Below are 18,979 nucleotides of genomic sequence, written 5' to 3' on the forward strand. Positions count from 1 at the left end.
TCCTCGTCTCACCATCAGCACACGAACTTTTACTCAAAGCTAACGAATAGTCGATGAATGGCTACTGTGAACACACAAGCACTTTTGCTGGATTTTGGTTTAAATCATCATTATTCTACTAATAAAATCAATTCTTTTGGATTTAAAAACTATTTTGCTTTACACATTTAAAACTTCATAAAGGGATACAGGATTTTCCTAAATATGGAGAGAAAAGCTGTTTCTTAGCCTGTATCTCTGCTGGCTGAGATGCAAGCACACTTCTTACACTACTAATGCATAATTAAGCAAAGTCATCACAGGACTTTCAGTTTTTAATGGATCCTTATTTATTTGTTTTCTAGCAGATGCTTACTTGAACGTGACTACAGGGATATATTTCTAATGGAACATGTATTTTAGGGTATTTTTCCAATTCTACCATTGATAAAATGCACCAAAAATGCTCAACTTTTAATTTAATTTCACATTATTGTTATCATTTTTACCTAGGTATATATAAAATCCATCTACCTATGAATTACTTACATATTAATCAAAGACGAACCTTAGATGGATAGTTTTATCTGTATACATTTGAAATCTAAAGATTTTAAGGCACGTTTTACACAGGAACCAATAGGTTGTTGGTTGTCAAAGTAACTCAAAAAAAGACTAACTTTTACCTTTGCTAGTTGCCAATTAACTGACTAACAACAAACCACAGCAGAGGCTAAGACAGGACAAACAGTTCTGTCGTTCATTCTAACACCAGCAGAAAAAAGGTAAAACACAACGGCAAAACTTTATTTCCTCAGCCTCCTCTCATGATCGGGGCAGCACAGGATTCCGGTCAGAGAACGAGCCCCAGTAGTCTGCAAAAGTCAAATCCTATTTGTTACTATTACTCTTCTTGCCAAACCACAAGGGCAAAAGTCCTGAAATAACTCTAAAAAACTTCACAAATAATCAAAACATAAGACTGTGACTCATAATCAGTAAGAGTCTTGCCTTCCAAAAGTCAGAAAAATCTCCATGACTCTGAAATGAGCGGCACTCAAAAATAATCAAACAAAAGCCAAAACAAAACCATAGGAAACAACTCAATGGAACATCAATCATGTTTCAGAGGTTATCCTGTTCTCTCCTGTTGAGGTCATGTGTCAGGTCTGGATTCAGAGAAAGTGAAAGAAACACACATCTGTGCCTTTCTGAATCCACGCACTTTGTTCAAATGTGGCAACTACAGAAGGGACAGAGGAAAAGGCTCCAAAGCTTTCTGGTCGAGTTTCTTCCATAATGTCAGCATAATGTACCCCTGTCTAATTTCACTCCTTTTCTTTCTTCTCCCTTTGTCCATCATGAAGCAAACACACACAGATGAAACACCAAGGTAATAAACGCAGGGGGACCGGCAGGGTGTGAGGAATGGAGGCAGGGAATGCTGGAAAGCCAGGGAATAACAGTCGAAAGACAGGGTGGCCAGCCATCCCGGTTTGCCTAGGACTGTGGAGGTTTCAGCAGTGAGAGTTCCACATCCTGAGAACCCCTCAGTTTTCAGGCCTGGGCAAATCAGAAGGATCATTCTAATCAAAGATTTAAATAAAAGAAAGATGAGTCTATAAGGAGAGGAAGCAAAAAAGAGGATAGATCAATGTATAGATGTCTATATATATGCTGAGAATAAAAAAGAGTAGAAGATACAGATATCTATCTAAATGCTGAGATTAAAAAAGAATAGAAAAAAAAGAAATGATAGAAAAACTAGAGAAAGGATTAATAATTTGACAAATGTGGGGAACCTGAAGTGGGACAGAAGGTAGACAGAAAAGGACAGAAGGGAAAGCACAGGTTTGCTCCAGGGTTTTGATGTTAGCACAGTAAGGAGGAAATGAAACCCACGGCACAAAGGGCACCCTGCAGCTGGCACCCAGGGGCATGGTATCACCCTGGACAGCTCGTGGCCCACAGGCCAGGAGGGCTGGTAAGAATTCATTGTCCTACAAACTGCAGCTGTTAGCAGCTTGCTAACTTATCTGCTTCAGTCATTCGCAGACCTGGCAGTAAATTCGGTATCCAGGCCCCTGTGAGAGATGTTCCTGCGGCGAGAGTGTTTCCCAGCACAGACATCACGTCACCACAATGCAAATCAACCTGCAGAGGCAGAACCTACAGAGGGAACTGCCGCCAGTTGGGACAGGACACTCAAAGTCACTTTGGGAGTCTGCGGTGAGAAACTCATAGAGGAACGGGAGAAAGGGCCAGGCAGGATGAAGGACAAAGCCAGCCTCAGAGAGTGCGGTACACAGCCTTGGACTGTGAAACAAATGTGTGGAGAATGTAATGATCTCATATCAAAATCACTTTGAAATAGATTATAATTTAAATTTGAAAAAGAAAACCATAACAATAGAGGGGAAATATATTTGTAAATAAAGTCTGGAGTAGGAAAAAAAGGCAGCTATGACCTCAGAGGACTGAAAGGGCTGTTCCGCACATTTTCTCCCCTACAGTCCTTACTCCAGTTGATCTAGAAACACTGTATCTATAAGACTCTGGGACCAGAGATATGCTTATTAAACAAACTAATTAAGCGCTTCCGAGATGAAGCAGACAAAGTACTATTAATACAGTAAAATTTACATAAAAAGTAAAAGTTACAGAAAAGCAACTTCCCATTCTCTTCTTCAGAGAAAAAGGTCAGATATACTTCGAGGTGGTGGACCCTGTGAGAAAATGCTGAGGACTGTGAGTCTAGAACCTCTGGGCCTCATGCCCAAAATAAAGTCACAATTCCAGACCAATATCATTAGTATCCCTCACTTCCTAGGAGACATAAATGCAAATTACAGCTGATCATTCCATCACTACCTTATTATTCTACTCTACGTTCCTATGAATTTTATTAAAGATAGATGTGAAGATTGGCTTAATAACTTCAAGGTATGATTATTTAAATACTCACTTCGCAGTTGTCTCTTTATTTGCTTTGCAGGATCTAGCCAGTTCTGCAGAGGAGGAAAAAAGAGGTTAATTGATCCATAAGAAATATCTCAGAATCCAAAACGGAATACTTTACAGTTCATACTTTTATTTAAATGTAAACATATTTTAACAAAGTCCTATTAGAAGTAGACTCCACCTATTAGCATTCCACAGGGCTAAGTATTGATTTTCTTTTGAATGTATTGTAAATAAAATATTACAACACTTTTAAGGTGAGTCCCTTGGGTCTTATTTTACGGGATATGAAATCAAACATCTATCAAAATGATGAGACATAATGTATCTACAGTCTTTTTATTTTACCTTTCAATTACAGTTTACACTCAATATTATTTTGTATTATTTTCAGATGTACAGTATAGTGGTTAGACATACATATAGCCTTTATTCTACAGAACTGGCAGTAAACAGCCCCTGCAGACGCTGAAATGAGAGCTCAGTGACTGGCTCCAACTCATCAAGGGTAAAATGTGAACTGGAAACTATCCGTTAAAAGTATATATACCCCAGTCAAACACAATCATCTCAACTCCTAAAGCCAAATCCTCCTCTTCCTTAAACGTTCTTTCCCTTACACTATGCAATGCTATGGAGAAGTACTGTCAGGTTGGAGCAGAAATTTTCCTTTCTGGTCTTCATGTAACATCCTGTTTAAACTTCATTCCAACTTGGAAATCACAATCATAAAGAACTTTGCTTCACTTCCCGCTACATCTCCCATTTGAGAAAGGTAACACAAAAAAATTCTAGGAAACTATTAGAATCTCCTAAAGTAAAAAGACCAAACTTGAACTACTAAGTTCAAGCCATCTAAGGACATTAAATATGTCTTTCAAAGCTATAGGCAAAAGACCCAACTAAAAAAATTTTACATATATTTTTTATTCTTTTTACACTTCTCCTACCTTATCCACAAGCCATTATTAAAGTCCACTTTAATTTATCTTCATTAGCACAGGAGAACAAGTATATCTTTGAGATACAATAAACTGATTCAAATAACTGGCTTTATAAGACTTTTCATTCATTCTGTATGCATCCCAAATAATGTATTATAACATCTGTATTTAAACAATTTTATTTGAATACATAAAGCAAACAATTAAAATGTTCATTATGTAGAAGATAATAGCTTACTATCTCAACAAGACATAGGATTACTACAACAGAACATGAACTTCCACTATTAAAAAGTAGACCAGGATGTTTTGAAAGCAAAGTTGCACAGACCCTGTGGGTTTTACTACACCTATCACAGCTGGCACTCAGGGCAGCAAGGAGCCAAGGTGAGCATGGCTCTGTTCTAACAGTGGTTATATGCAAACCCCTCAATAAGAAACTACCAGAGCTTCGTCTAGTTCCATGCCACTGGTGTCCCCGCTGCATGGCCCAGTGATCTGAAGGGCCAGTGGAACCTTCTAATGGTACCTCCAGTGCGACATTAAGGAAGAGCTGTAACTCTCCCCCTAGGAAAGGGCCTGGCATTCAGCTTCCTGGCCTTGCAGCTGCTGTCCCACACAACAGCTGGCTCACAAATGGCCAGCTCTGACAAGTGAACACAAATGAGAAAAACACATCCTCCAGTCTCTAGTCAGACGGAGGAAAGGCTGGGTGAGGCGCGGAGGATCAAATGTGTTGTGGCATTTCATCCAAGGAAGTAACAACCACAGCAAGAAAAAATTAATCAGAGTCGCTTGGTGCCAAACTGAAAAGGAAAAAAAAAATTCCTCCTGTTAACACGGAGAAAAAAAAGAGAGTGGAGGGGAAACTACCTACCAGTTAAAGGCCTAGACAAACAAACCAACCAACCCTCTTTTCAAGGAGGAAAATGACAGAAGCAACATCATCTTCTGTGACCTCTGCCCCAGGAATAACCAGTGTCCACGCCATTCAGCACCTTCCCTTTTCACCTGAGGCACCGACCCTTGTATGAGTTACCTGACAGTTTCTGCACAGCATGGAGAGAGAGGCCAGGGAGCTCTGCAGACTCAAGGCTATGAGCGACAAGTTTCTGTGCATCAGCCAGCCACATTCAGACTCGGTGTCATTCCCAAGCCACTTTCCACAACATTGCCAGCCATAGCATTAAAAGACTGAAGTGGCTCTTTTCCTTATTTCAGATCCCTAGCCAAATACTGAGTAGGCAGGGTTTACCTGGCATGATCAAACAGCAGCAGCAGAAGTGACTCCTTCCATTCGCCTGCATGATCTTCCCTTTACTAAGCACACTCACTTCCACACTGCGAACTCCATTCCCACCACTGAGTGAGGAGGTCTTCTCCCTCCCCAGCACAGCTTAGCAAGGGCAAGGATGGGCCGTACTACGTGTATCCTCCACAGTGCTGTGCAGTTTTAGGCAACCAGGAGGCACTAAACACTTGTTGACTAATATCTGCCCATTGCGTGCCTCCTACCTCCTGATGCTGTCTGTGGTCATCTAAAAAGACCACAATTCTATTATTCTATTAGATTTATTTTTGTTTAAATAATGAACTCCAGTGAGTACTTAGATCATGAGTGAGATGTAATTTTTTGGCCAAGGAACAAAACTCATGAGTAAAAAAACAAGAATGATTTAATATGACTTTTAAAAGACATAGAAAGTCTATTATCTGCATTATCGAATACAAGTAAAATTAATAGACATAAACTCTTTAACAGCTAAAAAATAAACTTCTTAGTTTTGACACTTAAGGAGGAATGCTGGGTAAACCAAGAAGCAGACATAAAAGGGTGAAAAAAGTGAATGACATAAATGTACACACACATTATGATAGATTATGGTACGTCATTAGCATTTTTTAAAGATTTGGCTGCCACATTTATAGACTTTGGAATCAGAAATACATGGAGTCAAATTCTGGTTTTCTACCAACTCTTGTGTGAACCTGGGTGAAGTCCTTGGCTTCTTCAAGCTTCGATTTCCTCAAGTATAAGATGAGGATGATAACATCTAAGTCACAGGGTAGTTCTTTCAATCAATCATTCATTCAATGCTTCTTGAAGAGTAAGTACTTGACCCAATGTCTTTAACAGATGGGTTTTTGGCTTATCATCTTTTGGTGTGTGTGTGTATATATTACATAAGTATATGTGTGTATATTAAAAAGGGAAATATATATATATATCTCCCTTCCTACATTTTATGTTTCCAAAGGTGGTATGTTAGATATATTGAAGAAGTTAGTATTTATATAAATATTTCTACCCACAGAAAGTTAATCAGACTCTGAGTTCACAAAATGCATATCCATGCATTTTGGGCCAGATATCCATGGGCCAGATAAAAATAAGACCCATTTTCCTCAGAGAAAACTGTCCAATAACATCAGCCCTTTCTACAAAGCTGCCTTACTATAGTAAAGACTCTTCCTGGAAATGAGGACAATGCAAAAACAGCACAATCCCTTCTCATGAAAATAATTACCAGTATGACAAGTCCAAGTGTTTTTATGTTCATGTTCAAGTATTATCTAGGTAAGCTTTTCTACATACTGCCTGATGAGGAGGAGCCACCTGGCAAATGTGTTAAACAGACAGCTTTACCCGTCGCCCACCTGAAACACACTGAAACGTCCTCCGGGTCGGGGGCCCGAGAATCTCTAAGTGGTGGCTCCATGCAACTCATGATCAGGCAAGACGGGAATCTTCTCAGTGGTTCCCAAACTTTAAGATATACTCAACAATATAAAACTAGAAAGAGCTAAATCCTTCCTGGATCTCAACAGAATTTATTTTGGATCACCAGAAGTAAAAGTCAGGTATCTTGCCAGCTATTTTAGAGCAGAGACATTCACTCACTCAATTTGGCATCCTTCTCCTCACCTTCCCCTTCCGCTCCCCACACCATTCCCGAAGTATGAACTCAGTAAATATCTACCTTCTGAATGAATAGCAGGTAAAATAAGAAATTAATAAAAGTTATCAGGAATCCTATCACAGGCTTCCAACAAAGTAAACTAAAATGAAAATGTGGTCCTAGAATGTCAGTGTTATTAAGTCACCTTAGAACATAAGATCCTGAGTTTATGAATCAGGTGGGGGGAAAAAACCTTACATCATTACTTTCACTGGCCTCTAACTGAAATTTAGCATCACCATCAATTATGAGTGCAGGAGAAGAAAGCCTGGGTAATATCAGCAGTACCTTTAGCTTTGTCACTCATAGAAATCAAAAATACTTCCATTATCATACTACAGTAGTCACAGATCTTGACATATCACTTATACTAATCAATATTTTAAAACCACAGTAGGAATTATCATATTTTTGCCATGTATAATGCTCACTTTTTGCCCAAATCTTTGAGGGGAAAATAAGGATGCACATTATACATGAGTAGCGCCTGAAATACCTTATCTGTTCTTTTGTTTTATAATTATTTGTTACATAAAATTTCTTGTACCATATGTTCAAAAATAGATGCTAAAGTTCCTTTATAATACAAAAACAAATATACAAATATAATAAATAATTGAATTTGAAAATTAAAAGATTTTCCCCTGAAAGTTTGGCAAAATACATGGGTGTGCATTGTACCCAGAAGTATTATACATGGCAAAATATGGTAGATTAGATACTAATGATGACTTTATCTCAAATTCTTTTAATATTTTGAGAATGTTGTTTGTCTTTGTAGGCCTGTGTAATTTATAATTATACCTTTAAACCATTTCTGAGGAGCAGCCCCTAGAATTCAACAGACTGCTAAAGCACATACACACAAAAAAAGGTTAAAAAAAATCCTATCTTATAAGATTTCAGAAATGTTTTACTAAGCAGAAAGCAAAGAGCTGTACACCTGTTTTTTACACTGAAGTCCTTCTGTCAGCTCATCCTCCTTCATCCTGTTCTCCAGCTACTACACATCTGAGGGTGAAGCAGTCTTGGTTACCAAATGTTCTGGCTTTTCCCTACCACATTTTCAACCATGGTTCTCAGAAAAGGTGTAAAATAAAAATGATTCTCAATTACTCTCTAATAACAGAATCATCTAGAAAAATATAAAAGCTTGCTTATGAATCATTGTATTTATATTCCTAGGATGCCAGTGTTAAAAAAAAAAAAAACCTCAGAGATTTATGGTCCAAACTTCTATGCAGAATGAAATAGGGACAGCCCAACTCCTACTTAAGTGGCTATGATATTGGAACACTTCTGAAACCGCGAGCCACTTTGGGTTACTAGGGTTCCCTACTCCCTTGGCTTTAGTGAAATTCTAAAACCCTATTAACTCTCTTTGCCACCTCAAAAGAATATTTTATCCCACAGATCAGTGCTTCTCAAACCATAAACATTTACCATCAGGAGGGTCCAACCTGTAGCTCCTGGGCCAATATGCAGCCCAGGATGGCTATGAGTGTGGCCTAACAGAAAATCCTAAATTTAGTCAAAACCCTTTTTTTGCTCATCAGTTTTCATTAGTGTTTATGTATTTAACGGGTGGCTCAAGACAACTCTTCTTCCAGCATGGCCCAGAGATGCCAAAAGGTTGGCCAACCCTGGAGACTACCTGAATCACCTGAAGATCTAGTAAAAGAACAGATCATGACTGAGTAAGTCCAGGGCAAGGACCTGAATTCTTCGTTTCCAGCAAGCTTCTAGGTGGTGCCTCTTCCCCTGGCCCCTGGACTACCCCTTGAGTAGTACAGCCCTAGATTGGTCTTTATGTAGAAATTCCTGTCTTTTTTCCTGCAAGTCAAATGTAGAGAGGTATTTTTCAAGCCTTTTATCTACCTTATAAGGTAGATGCCCAGCCTTTGCTGGCTCAATATTCTAATTGTTGACAGCTTCCTGCAGAAAGCTCTAGCATGTTCATGCTTCCAAGTTCCCCTGTCTCAGCACTTCTTTGAACTCCTCCCTATCTGTGTCCCATCAGCAGTGTGAGTGGGCAGCTGCCAGTGGAGGGCCACTCACCATACCAGACCTAGATAACAACTCCAGGAAACCTTCTATCTAGCTTGCCTAATTCCCCTTCAGGCTGCACTCTCAGGTCCCATTTGGGAGTCTTACAAAATGCCTAGCCCTGCCTCCTCACTCACCTTAGGTGGTTGTCAATCTGGTCAGGTGAGAGAATTTAAACTCAACCTAGCCCACACTGTATTACCAAATGTTAGAAGTATAAGAGTAATTTTTTCTAAAATCTCATTTTCCCTTTATTATTTATAGCACTAAAGCAGATTCCCTTTAGTATACCTTTGCCTAAATTAGGTCTAATAGAGCATTACATAATGCTGGTGGTAAGCAGAAAAGTTACAGGCTTTCTATAGAACAGTGAATCATTCGCTATGCACCTGGAGAAAGTGATTCAACTCCTATCTGTGGTATTATAAGGTGTAACTGGATTGAATATAGAATTTATTATAGAATAGTTTATATATGACAAAAAAGGTTAATATTTGAGTTTTTAGTTATAGTTTCTGGGGGGAATGGCCTGGCTTTAATCAATTTTCATAAACTTTGCTGTGGATGTCAACTACACTCCTAATAAGCTCCTCTTTCATACTGCTTAAAGCAAAATGGTATTATAATCTGGGGGCCAGATGCCAAACTCTAACATCAAAAATCCAAGGCAATGTTTTTCCCCTTTAAAGAAGGTCCGAAATTCTTCATGATGGTTCCATGTAGACATGAATACAAGAACTTTATGGACTTGGAGTTTCATATATAAAAAAAGTAACAAAAGTGCCTGATTCCACATATTTTTAATATTTTCCATGCTAAAGTTTACACAAGAGTTCTCAACAGACGTGAAAAGTTCTAACACAAATAATGACAGGTTTTCATAGTCAGAGTGAATTGAAAGGCTTCCAACTCAAGGTCTCAAACACGATGGGCACAACACAATACTACCCTAAAATCAAAAGGAAGTTTAGATTTTTCTCTCCTTGGAAAACTTCCGTACAATAACCATGGCTTCCCCTCACCTTTACTGTATAAAAGGGTGAAATGGTAAGTGACTGAAACTTCTATAAATACAGATAATGCTCAGTATGCAAAAGAAAGCGCTTACATTTCTGTGACCTGTACTACTCTACTGTTGAAACTGCATGTGTGTCCAACAGAACAGGAATGATTAAGCTGAGCTGGTATGACAGTAATAATTTTCTGTGGAAAAAATAGGACACAATGCAAATCTATATTTAAAAAATAAGAGTTCTTTTGCTTAGATGCCTTAAGGACTAACTTTCATCTGCACAAGACGGAATTTTAAAAAATTATATAAAAGTTATAAAAACAAATAGGTTATATATGAATAATTAAATATATTGCCAATTACAGTGGAACATTCATTTTCTAAAAAGTGAGTATTTTGCCCTGGCTGGCGTAGCTCAGTGGATTGAGGGTGGGCTGTGAACCAATGCGTCGCAGGTTCAATTCCCAGTCAGGGCACACGCCTGGGTTGCAGGCCACAGCCCCCAGCAACCGCACATTTGATGTTTCTCTCTCTCTCTTTCTCCCTCCTTTCCCTCTCTAAAAATAAATAAATAAGTAATCTTAAAAAAAAAAAGCTCTTTTTTTTTTAAAAAAGTGAGTATTTCGAAAAGGAAACCCCACCGTTTATTCTCCCAATGCTCTACAGTTAAAGCCTATGTAACAAAGTGTATGCCTACATTCTGGGAAGGTAGAGAAGATGTATCACACCTTGAAGAAACATAAAGCCAACCTGTGCCAAGAAACTCAACTCCATTGGGATTGAGCTGTACCTATTGCCCTGCTCAGGATGAGGGTGGCTCCTGGAAGTGGGATTCAGTTGAGTCCGTATAAAATCATGTACAGGCAACCATTTCAGGCTGTGATTGAGGTGGGAGATACACATACAGGTCAAGAGGTGAAGGTAAAGAACTACGTACAGCATTTAAGTCAGACCTTAGCTGTAATTAATGATCTTGCTCGTCTCAGAGACCTCCCCCTACAGGTTTGCTACATTCGTTTGAGCCTGGAGATAAGGTGCTACTGAAGACTTGGAAGACAGCATCTCCAGAAAGCCCACCAGAACAAAAGTGGACTGAACCTTCGGACGTATTCCTTACCACCCCCACCATGATGAAGTTGGCGGGAATAAAACCCTGGATTCATCACATCAGAGTAAAGAAAGCACTGGAAGAACAATGGACCACTGAACCTCATGACAATCTGAAAGTCATTTTTTTAAAACAATGACTTATATCCTTTTCATTACTTTTGTTTAACCCCATGTTATGAAGAACTTGTTACTGTCAAATGAGATGAAAATATTTGGGTATATTTAGCAAAAATGTTCTAAACATCTTTGAATTTTGGCTTGCAGAAGGAACTTATGTCAAACTTTCACTACTTATAGGTGTTTGTACTCCCCTGGAAAGTCTTCGAAATTTTGTTTCAGCATATCAATAGGAAAATAACTTACTCTGATATTTATAACTGGGGATCTGTGGTAACGCTAAAGGACAGGGAAATGTTTCCTTAAGTCACTAACATAGTCCCAGCTGTTGAGTGCGCAACTTTTGTCAACTGTGCTAAAAACTGTTCTGTGCTTCATCATAGCTTGCCGTTGCATACAATGTGTCCCTGTATGTGGATCTGCAATTAAACGTATTCCTAAGCCCCTTACAAGATGGCCTAATGCAAAGATGCATGGTCAACAACCAGATGAGTGCTTCCTTATGAAACTGATCTCATAGAAATAAGATAGTTTAAACTAACCGTAGGGAAATGATGGAGGAGTCAAATGTTGGAAAATTTTTAGTTTTGGGTAATAGCTAATACGTTTAGTAACTGATGTGTGTAAAAAAGCTATTGTTGCAGGAACTGAAGGCATGACCCACCCTGACTCCAGGAGACCACAGGCGGTTCCACCTGTGTGTCTCAGGAGGACTGCAGACAATCACGACAGTATATGAGCCACTGTGCTCCCGGGTGAGATGCCCACCGCCCAGGACACAGATGAAACAATGCTGCAGCGTTTTATTTGATTAACTTTTCCCCTGAATTCCAAACCCCTTACCTACCCTTTTCTTCTTCTTATAAAAAGGGTCAGTTTAAAATGGAATTTGAGACAGTCTGTTAAGGTACAAACCCACCGTCTTCTCAGATCACTGACCTTTTGAATACAGCACCCATAAAGATTCAAACAACAACAACAACAACAACAACAACAACAAAACCCCCCCACAAAGTATATGCCTACATGTATGAGCATTTTCACCTGACTTTTCATAAGAAAAACTACAAAGTAAACAAGGATTTACGAGATCCATATTCGGCCTTAGCATTTTTTTGTTATGAGAATCCTACGGAGAACCCCTCCAAGCTTACCCTGACCTTAACATTCCCTGCCTTAAACACCTTACCCTCTCCTTGGCTTCAGCTACGCCTTTTCATGACTAACACTTGGTCTTCTCATCACACAGAGTTCTCCATTTCATTAGACTTCATCCTCCATTCTCAGACGCAATTATCTCCTCTCCTGCTAAGTTTTCTACCCGTTTATTCCCACTGTACCTGTTCTTTTAACTTTGAACTTTCTTCCTTTGGCCCTAGCCTTTTCTCCCAGCCTGTCAGCCCACTGCAGCTTCAGCTATGTTCCTTCCTGTGATCACTATCTCATCAGCATCCCCAGTTTTCTGAATCTTTTGTCCTACCATAGCCACCGTGAATTAGCCAACTGGGGACCCCCTTTCATACTCCGTTTCCCCACTCTCATATCCAGGGTGCAGATGGCAATTAGGGAAAAAACAAATAGCAATACATTCTTCTGCCACCACAACTATATGATCTCCAGTCTCCGCTGGACTGTCAACAGCAACCCACTCACCTGTTTTCAGCAGTCTGCCTCGCTGGGTCCCCAAGGCTATCCCAGTCACTTTCAGCAGATGATGTTACCCTAAATTTCCCAGAGATTTTAGGCTGCACTTTGCTTAACTCAGATTTGTTTACAATTGCACCACTCCTTATCTTCTTGCAGACTCCGGGTACGAGGTCACCCTCTTTATTCAAGGCTTATCTTCTTCTTCCATCATCCTTACTTTCCTCTCTTCAAGCTCATCCTTTTCTTAGGCTTTCCCAGAGCCAAAGTCAGAAGTTATTTCCATCCAAGCAACTGAACAGCCCCTTGTTGTTCAGCTGAACAACCCCTGGTAAACTCTCTGCACTGTTATATAAAATAGCCACCAATTTAAAGTTGTACAAGTAAATAAAACTTCACTTCCTCAGTCACATCTGCCACACTGATCAATAGCCGTATGTGTGACTGGCAGCTACCACACCTGACAGAGCATGTCTAGAACATGTCGTCATCATCATGACAAGTTCCACGGGACAGCGCCAGCCTACATCCGCTAGTATCACTCTCCCCTCTGTCCTTCTCTTCATGGCCAGGTTTCTTTAAATAATAGTATACACCCACATGCAAATGCTTTATTGTTTCCTTACCTTGGCCCTCACCTACACCCTGATTTTCACACCAAACATTGTCCAACCAACAGTGTACAAGCATTTCCAGCTCAGAGAAATGAAAAGTAGATTCCATCTCTGCCCCTAACCCCGAAGTGCTGCTCTTCCTCCAAGGTCCCTGTGGGAAAGTCTCTGATGAGCTCTCTAGCTACCTAAGCATGAAACTTGGGACTCATCCCAACCCCTCACTCACCCTCATACTTCAGAGCTGATTGGTCACAGAGTCCTGCAGATACAACCTACTCAGTATCTGCGTCTCTTCATCCTAACTCCCAGTTCCCATCGCCTCGGGACTAAGACGCCTGACCTTCCTGGCGTCTCAGTCTCCGTCCCCTCTGCTCTCCTTCCACGCCACGAACAGGTCACTCTTTCTGAAATGCAAATCTGACCGTGTCATTTCCTATTTTAAACCCTTCGCATTAGGACAAAAATCTAGACTCCTTAGTATAAGATACAAGGCCTTCCAAAAATGGCCTTTGCCTCGCTTTCTCATACCTCCACCACTACTCCCCACAAAGCTCCCAGATTGACCGGTGACGTGTTAAAGCAGTGTGCTTGCTGGGGAAGCACAGCTGTAGAAGGACAGGTCCCCACTTCCTCTTTCCAGCCTGCCTGGACCTCACAGGTCCTTCCTGTGCAGAGAGACTATGGCGCTGCCACATCCTCCTGTCAAACAACTGGGAATCTCTCACGCACACCACAGTGGTTCACACTGGGACCATCACCTTCCTTCGGTGCAGGATGTCTCTTCCCCGCCCACATCCAGAGTACTAATCACAATCTTCAATTTCCATAACAGAATGTCAATATTAAACTGCCAATACTTCTAAAATGCACAGATCTGCCTTTACAGAACAACAAAAATATTCATGCCACAAGCCTTTATCAGGCAGTAACACTTAAACATGTCTCCTAACTAGTGGGTAATAAATGTCTAGTTGGTAGTGAGGACACGATTATGTCCTATCATTGGACTGAGTTGGATTATTGGAAGCCTATACACTAGAATCATACTACCCTCACTGCTATGGTCTGGAGGTTTGTGTCCTCCCACAATTCCTATGTTTAAATCCTGATGCACGATGTGATGCATCAGGAGGTGAGATGTCCAGGAGAGGATTAGGTCGTGAGGATAAAGCCCTCATGATTGGGATTAGCACCCTTATAAAAGTGGTGCCAGAAAACTCCCTCATCCCCTTCCACCACGTGAGGACACGGCAAGATGGCACTGTGTATGAACCAGGTGCGGGCCTCACCAGATGCTGAATCTGCCAGCGCCCTATCTCAGACTTCCAGCCTCCAGAAGTAAGAAATAAATTTCTGTTGTTCATACACCACCAGGTCTCTGGTATTTTGTTAAAGCAGCCCAAACAGACTAAGACACTTACTAAAAAGTTAACAATCTATTATTTGTCCCAAGACTTCTGAGAAATAAGACATTTCCCACATGGGAACACAGCTCTAACACCCATCAATACCTGTATGTAAACAGCGGTGGCACTGTTATTCAACTGAAAGGGGGGACCAGGGCATACCCAGTGAGCACAACGACAGGTCGGGGGCTGAGTGCATGTGCACATGTGAGTGAACGTGGGGTAGAAGAGAAGACTCCTGGCTGGAGATCCAGCTCCCCAGTGACTCCAACAGGAAGGAAGAAGTCCCTCTCGAGAAGCACTGGCACGGACTCTCACAAAATCACCATCAAGAAGTCAGGCCATGCCTTACATTTACTGACGCCATTATAGAAACATCGGCTGGAAAATTTATACTGGGAACACAGCCCGCAACATGCTTCGGCATCCCACATATGAAGTCTTGCAGGATGACTTCCAGAATTTGATAAGACGAAAAATTCCTCTAAGGCAAATGCTACTCTTCTACTTTCCAAGTTATGAGAGCTATAAAATATATACACTTTTACCTTTTGACAGAAAGTTTAGAATAGCTGAGTTTTCTGTTTTCCTTCTTCCTAGTTTGACTGGTTTTTAATCTTCAACATTTATTACTTAGGTGAGTCTGGGTGAATTATTGAACTCCCCTACAGCTCCACTTCCTGTGTCTATGAAGTGTGGTTGATACTATCTACCGCCCTTTAAGCTGTTCTGAGAACTGTATGAGACGACACGTGTAAAGTGCTTAGAACAGTGCCTGCTGCACTGCACGATTCCCAGAATGATTAGCTATCAATAATCAAGTCTATTTTATCTCGGAATATGCAAAAGACACCTCAGATTCTTTTAAAAAGTAAGGTATAAATAAGTATACCTGACTAAAAGCCTCAATATAAACATCAGTAAATTAAAAAAAAAAAAACAACACTCCACTGTGCTCTGTATGGCTGAGGTAGGTCCCACCTGGAGTATTTACACTGTGCTGGCTTCCACTCTTTACGGCATATCCAAAATTAAATTTACTGATTTACTTGTTCTTCCAAAAGCCATCTGACCTAACACTTTACATGCCTGAAATTTCATTCACGGTATGTGCCACCATCCCCCGGCTGGGTCCTCCCCCTTCTCTCTGAATGGCACCTCCATCCATCCAGAAACTCAGGCCCAATTCTAGATGTTTGTCAGCACTCACACCCAATTGATGATCAGATTGCTTCTCCCTCCTTCCTAAATCTCTCTTAAATCATCTGCTTCTCTACTTTCACTTCCACAACCTCAAGTTTGAGTCCACCTGCAGGCTTCGGGTGAGCAGTCCTGCTCCAGTTCCCTCTCATCCCAGTCCCTCTAACAGCCAACTGACCTTCAGAGAGGCAAAGCTGGTTGCCGCCCATCACTGTTTCAGCCCATCAGTGACTCAGTATTATTCTTAGAGAAAAGGAAGACTCCCAAGCATAAATATATAGCCTAGATGGCCCTGCATGATCTGACCCCCATCAACGCCTGGCCTCTTCCCCCAGCCTCACTGCATCATCTCCTCACTAACCACACCAGAATTCTTTCCAGTTCTCAGGGCCCTAGGCATGTGCTTCCCACGCCCCTTCACCCTGCCAAAGCCAACCACACTTTAGGTCTCTGCTTAAGCAGCATTCTCTCCTATGAAGTCTTCCCCATCAGTACCCTGAATCTTTCCTGTAGAAAAGTAATTAAAATTTAGTAACTGTGTAATTCAGTTCTTTACTCTGCCTCCTTCACTAAAACATAAGTGGGGACATTAATGAAGGCAGGGTCCATGTCTAAATTGCTTACCACTAGATGCATAGTGATATATATACTGGTTTGCACACAGGTAGTATTTTTTAAATTGTGGCAAGAAAACACATAAAATTTAACAACTTAACCATTTTTTTTATTGTACATCAGCAGAGCTAACTCTATTCATGTTGCTGTGGAACAGATTCTAGAACTTTTTCATCCTGCAAAACCAAAACTCTATATACCCACGGAACCACAACTCTCCATTTCCCCTCCCTCAGGCCCTAGACACCGCCATTCAATTTTCCGTTTCCATGGGTCTGACTGCGATACCTCATAGAAGTGGAGTCACACAGCACTTGTCTTCTAGTGACTGGCTTGTTTCACCGAATATAACATCATCTAGGTTCATCCATGTTGTAACGTGGTAGGACTGCCTCCTTTTTTAAGGCTCAGTAATATTTCATTAACCACATTTTGTTTATGCAATTCATCCAGCAATGAACATTTGGGCTGCTTCTATTTTGTGGCTATTGTTAACGCTACAATGAACATGGGTGTGCAACTATCTCCTCCGGAATCCTGCTTTCAATTCTTTTGAATATACGCTAGATGTAGGATTGCTAATTCATATGGTAATTCCATCTATAATTTTTTGAGTAACCCTGTATATACTGTTTTCCATAATGGCTGCACCATTACATTTTCACCATCAGTGCACAGGGGTTCCAATTTCCTTACATCCTCATCAATACTTGCTACTTTTTTTTTATACTTGCCATCCTCATGGATGTGAGATGGTGGCACACAGGTAGAATTGAATATTTTTAATGTCTAGGTATACTGAGGCTACACGGATTAAAAGGTATGGTCTCTACCCCCCAGAAGTTCCTAGAGCAACAGGAAGAAAGACTGACACACAAAACAAGTTTGTGTTAAATATCTAAGTGACAGACGAAGGGAACTATCAACTCTCTTAAGGTGGAGGCAGGAGGGGCAGTGTGAAGCTCAAGGAAACCTCAGAGTGGGATTCTGGAGCTGGATCTCAAGGAAAAGCAGGCATTCAGATATAAAACTGTAAAGTATATTCCAAATGTAAGGAGTAATATGCTCAAATATATATTGTATGTACCAGTAAGAATCCTTTTAGGAAGGAAACTGATGTGGATTAAATATAGACTGTATATTTATGAGAGAAATGAAGCTAAAAAAAAGAATAGACTGAAGTCACATGACACAGAGCCTGCTGAACTGCACTAGGAGGGTTAGGTTGTACCCATTCAATGGCTTTAAGCCAGGGAATACCAAGACTGGATACGCATCCTCAGAGCTCAATCTAGCAACAGTGTGAAGAATGATCATAAGGACCAGGGATTAAGCGGTTAGCACAGTTAGGAGACGCATAAAATAGTCAAAGTAAGAGATGTCAGGGGCCTAGACCAAAGCAAAAACTGTTAACAAAGAGAACCCGGAGAAGCAAGTTAGCAGGCAGAAAAGACAGAGCTGGTTGACTGAAAAGCAAAGAAAAGAGGTATAAGAAGCGAAACAAATATGTACCTACTCTTTAGGGGACAGATGATATTTAAAGGGAAAATGAGCAATTTGCTTTTAGACAACTGAATGTAGTGTCCAGTAGTCAGGTAAGTACTGTATATAAGTCTGAGAGTCAGGAGAAAGATAAACTGGATGCATATATTGGGAGTCATCAAAATAAATAACAGTGTGTTCTGTCTAAACACCACTCTTCCTTAGGTAAGTCTAGTGTTCCAAAAATAGCAGATTTCTCACTGTAGCATATCCTATTTCTACTAACAGAACATGTTATTCTACAGATTTTACAACACACCACATGGTCTCCCTTTTTCACAAACACTAAATGCTGCTACGACTCCACCAATATGTAATCTCAAAAAAGTGGATAATGACAGCCCAATTCCCACCACTCTCTCTCTTGCAGCCTTGAGGGCCAACGTTATATGGAAAACGTTATTAAGACTACCTTATAATTTGAAGTCTAAAAAGAGCCCCTAGTTTATTTAGTCCAACGTCTAATATGTTATTACTTCTGAGAAAAGTACTCTAAATAGAGTTCTAATAAAAATACCCACATACTATTCAGCAGGCAGGCAAGCAATTGAATTGTCTTTAAGTGTGCATTTCACAGAAATTAGCTATTGAGGACACAAAACTAAGCAAGTTGAGAAAACTTAATTCGTATGTAATTATCACCCTTATACCCTGTATATTCTTACCAGGACACATAAATACACACAATGATGGCATGTAGATAAATAAAACTTACAGCCTGTATTCATCTACTACCTGTTATGTTCAGCTGACTGTGATGTGAATGTTAGATATTGGAAAGGAACTCCGTTCACTGTGACCAAGTGTTCTGTGCACCCTCAGACAGAAT

The 18,979-nt window shown here is 40.4% G+C and overlaps 1 protein-coding gene across 22 annotated transcripts in view; it reads right to left on the minus strand.

Moving 5' to 3' along the window:
- EPB41L2 (erythrocyte membrane protein band 4.1 like 2) overlaps positions 1 to 18,979 on the minus strand; it is a 205,865-nt gene that overhangs the window by 64,305 nt on the left and 122,581 nt on the right. For all 22 annotated transcript variants that reach the window (XM_036024704.1, XM_036024705.1, XM_036024708.1 and 19 more), the window contains one exon: positions 2,945 to 2,987. In XM_036024704.1, the coding sequence (XP_035880597.1) occupies positions 2,945 to 2,987 (43 nt within the window). The remainder of the gene's footprint in view (positions 1 to 2,944; positions 2,988 to 18,979) is intronic.

This window comes from Phyllostomus discolor, chromosome 4, assembly GCF_004126475.2.
Source record: "Phyllostomus discolor isolate MPI-MPIP mPhyDis1 chromosome 4, mPhyDis1.pri.v3, whole genome shotgun sequence".
Lineage (NCBI taxonomy): Eukaryota > Metazoa > Chordata > Mammalia > Chiroptera > Phyllostomidae > Phyllostomus > Phyllostomus discolor.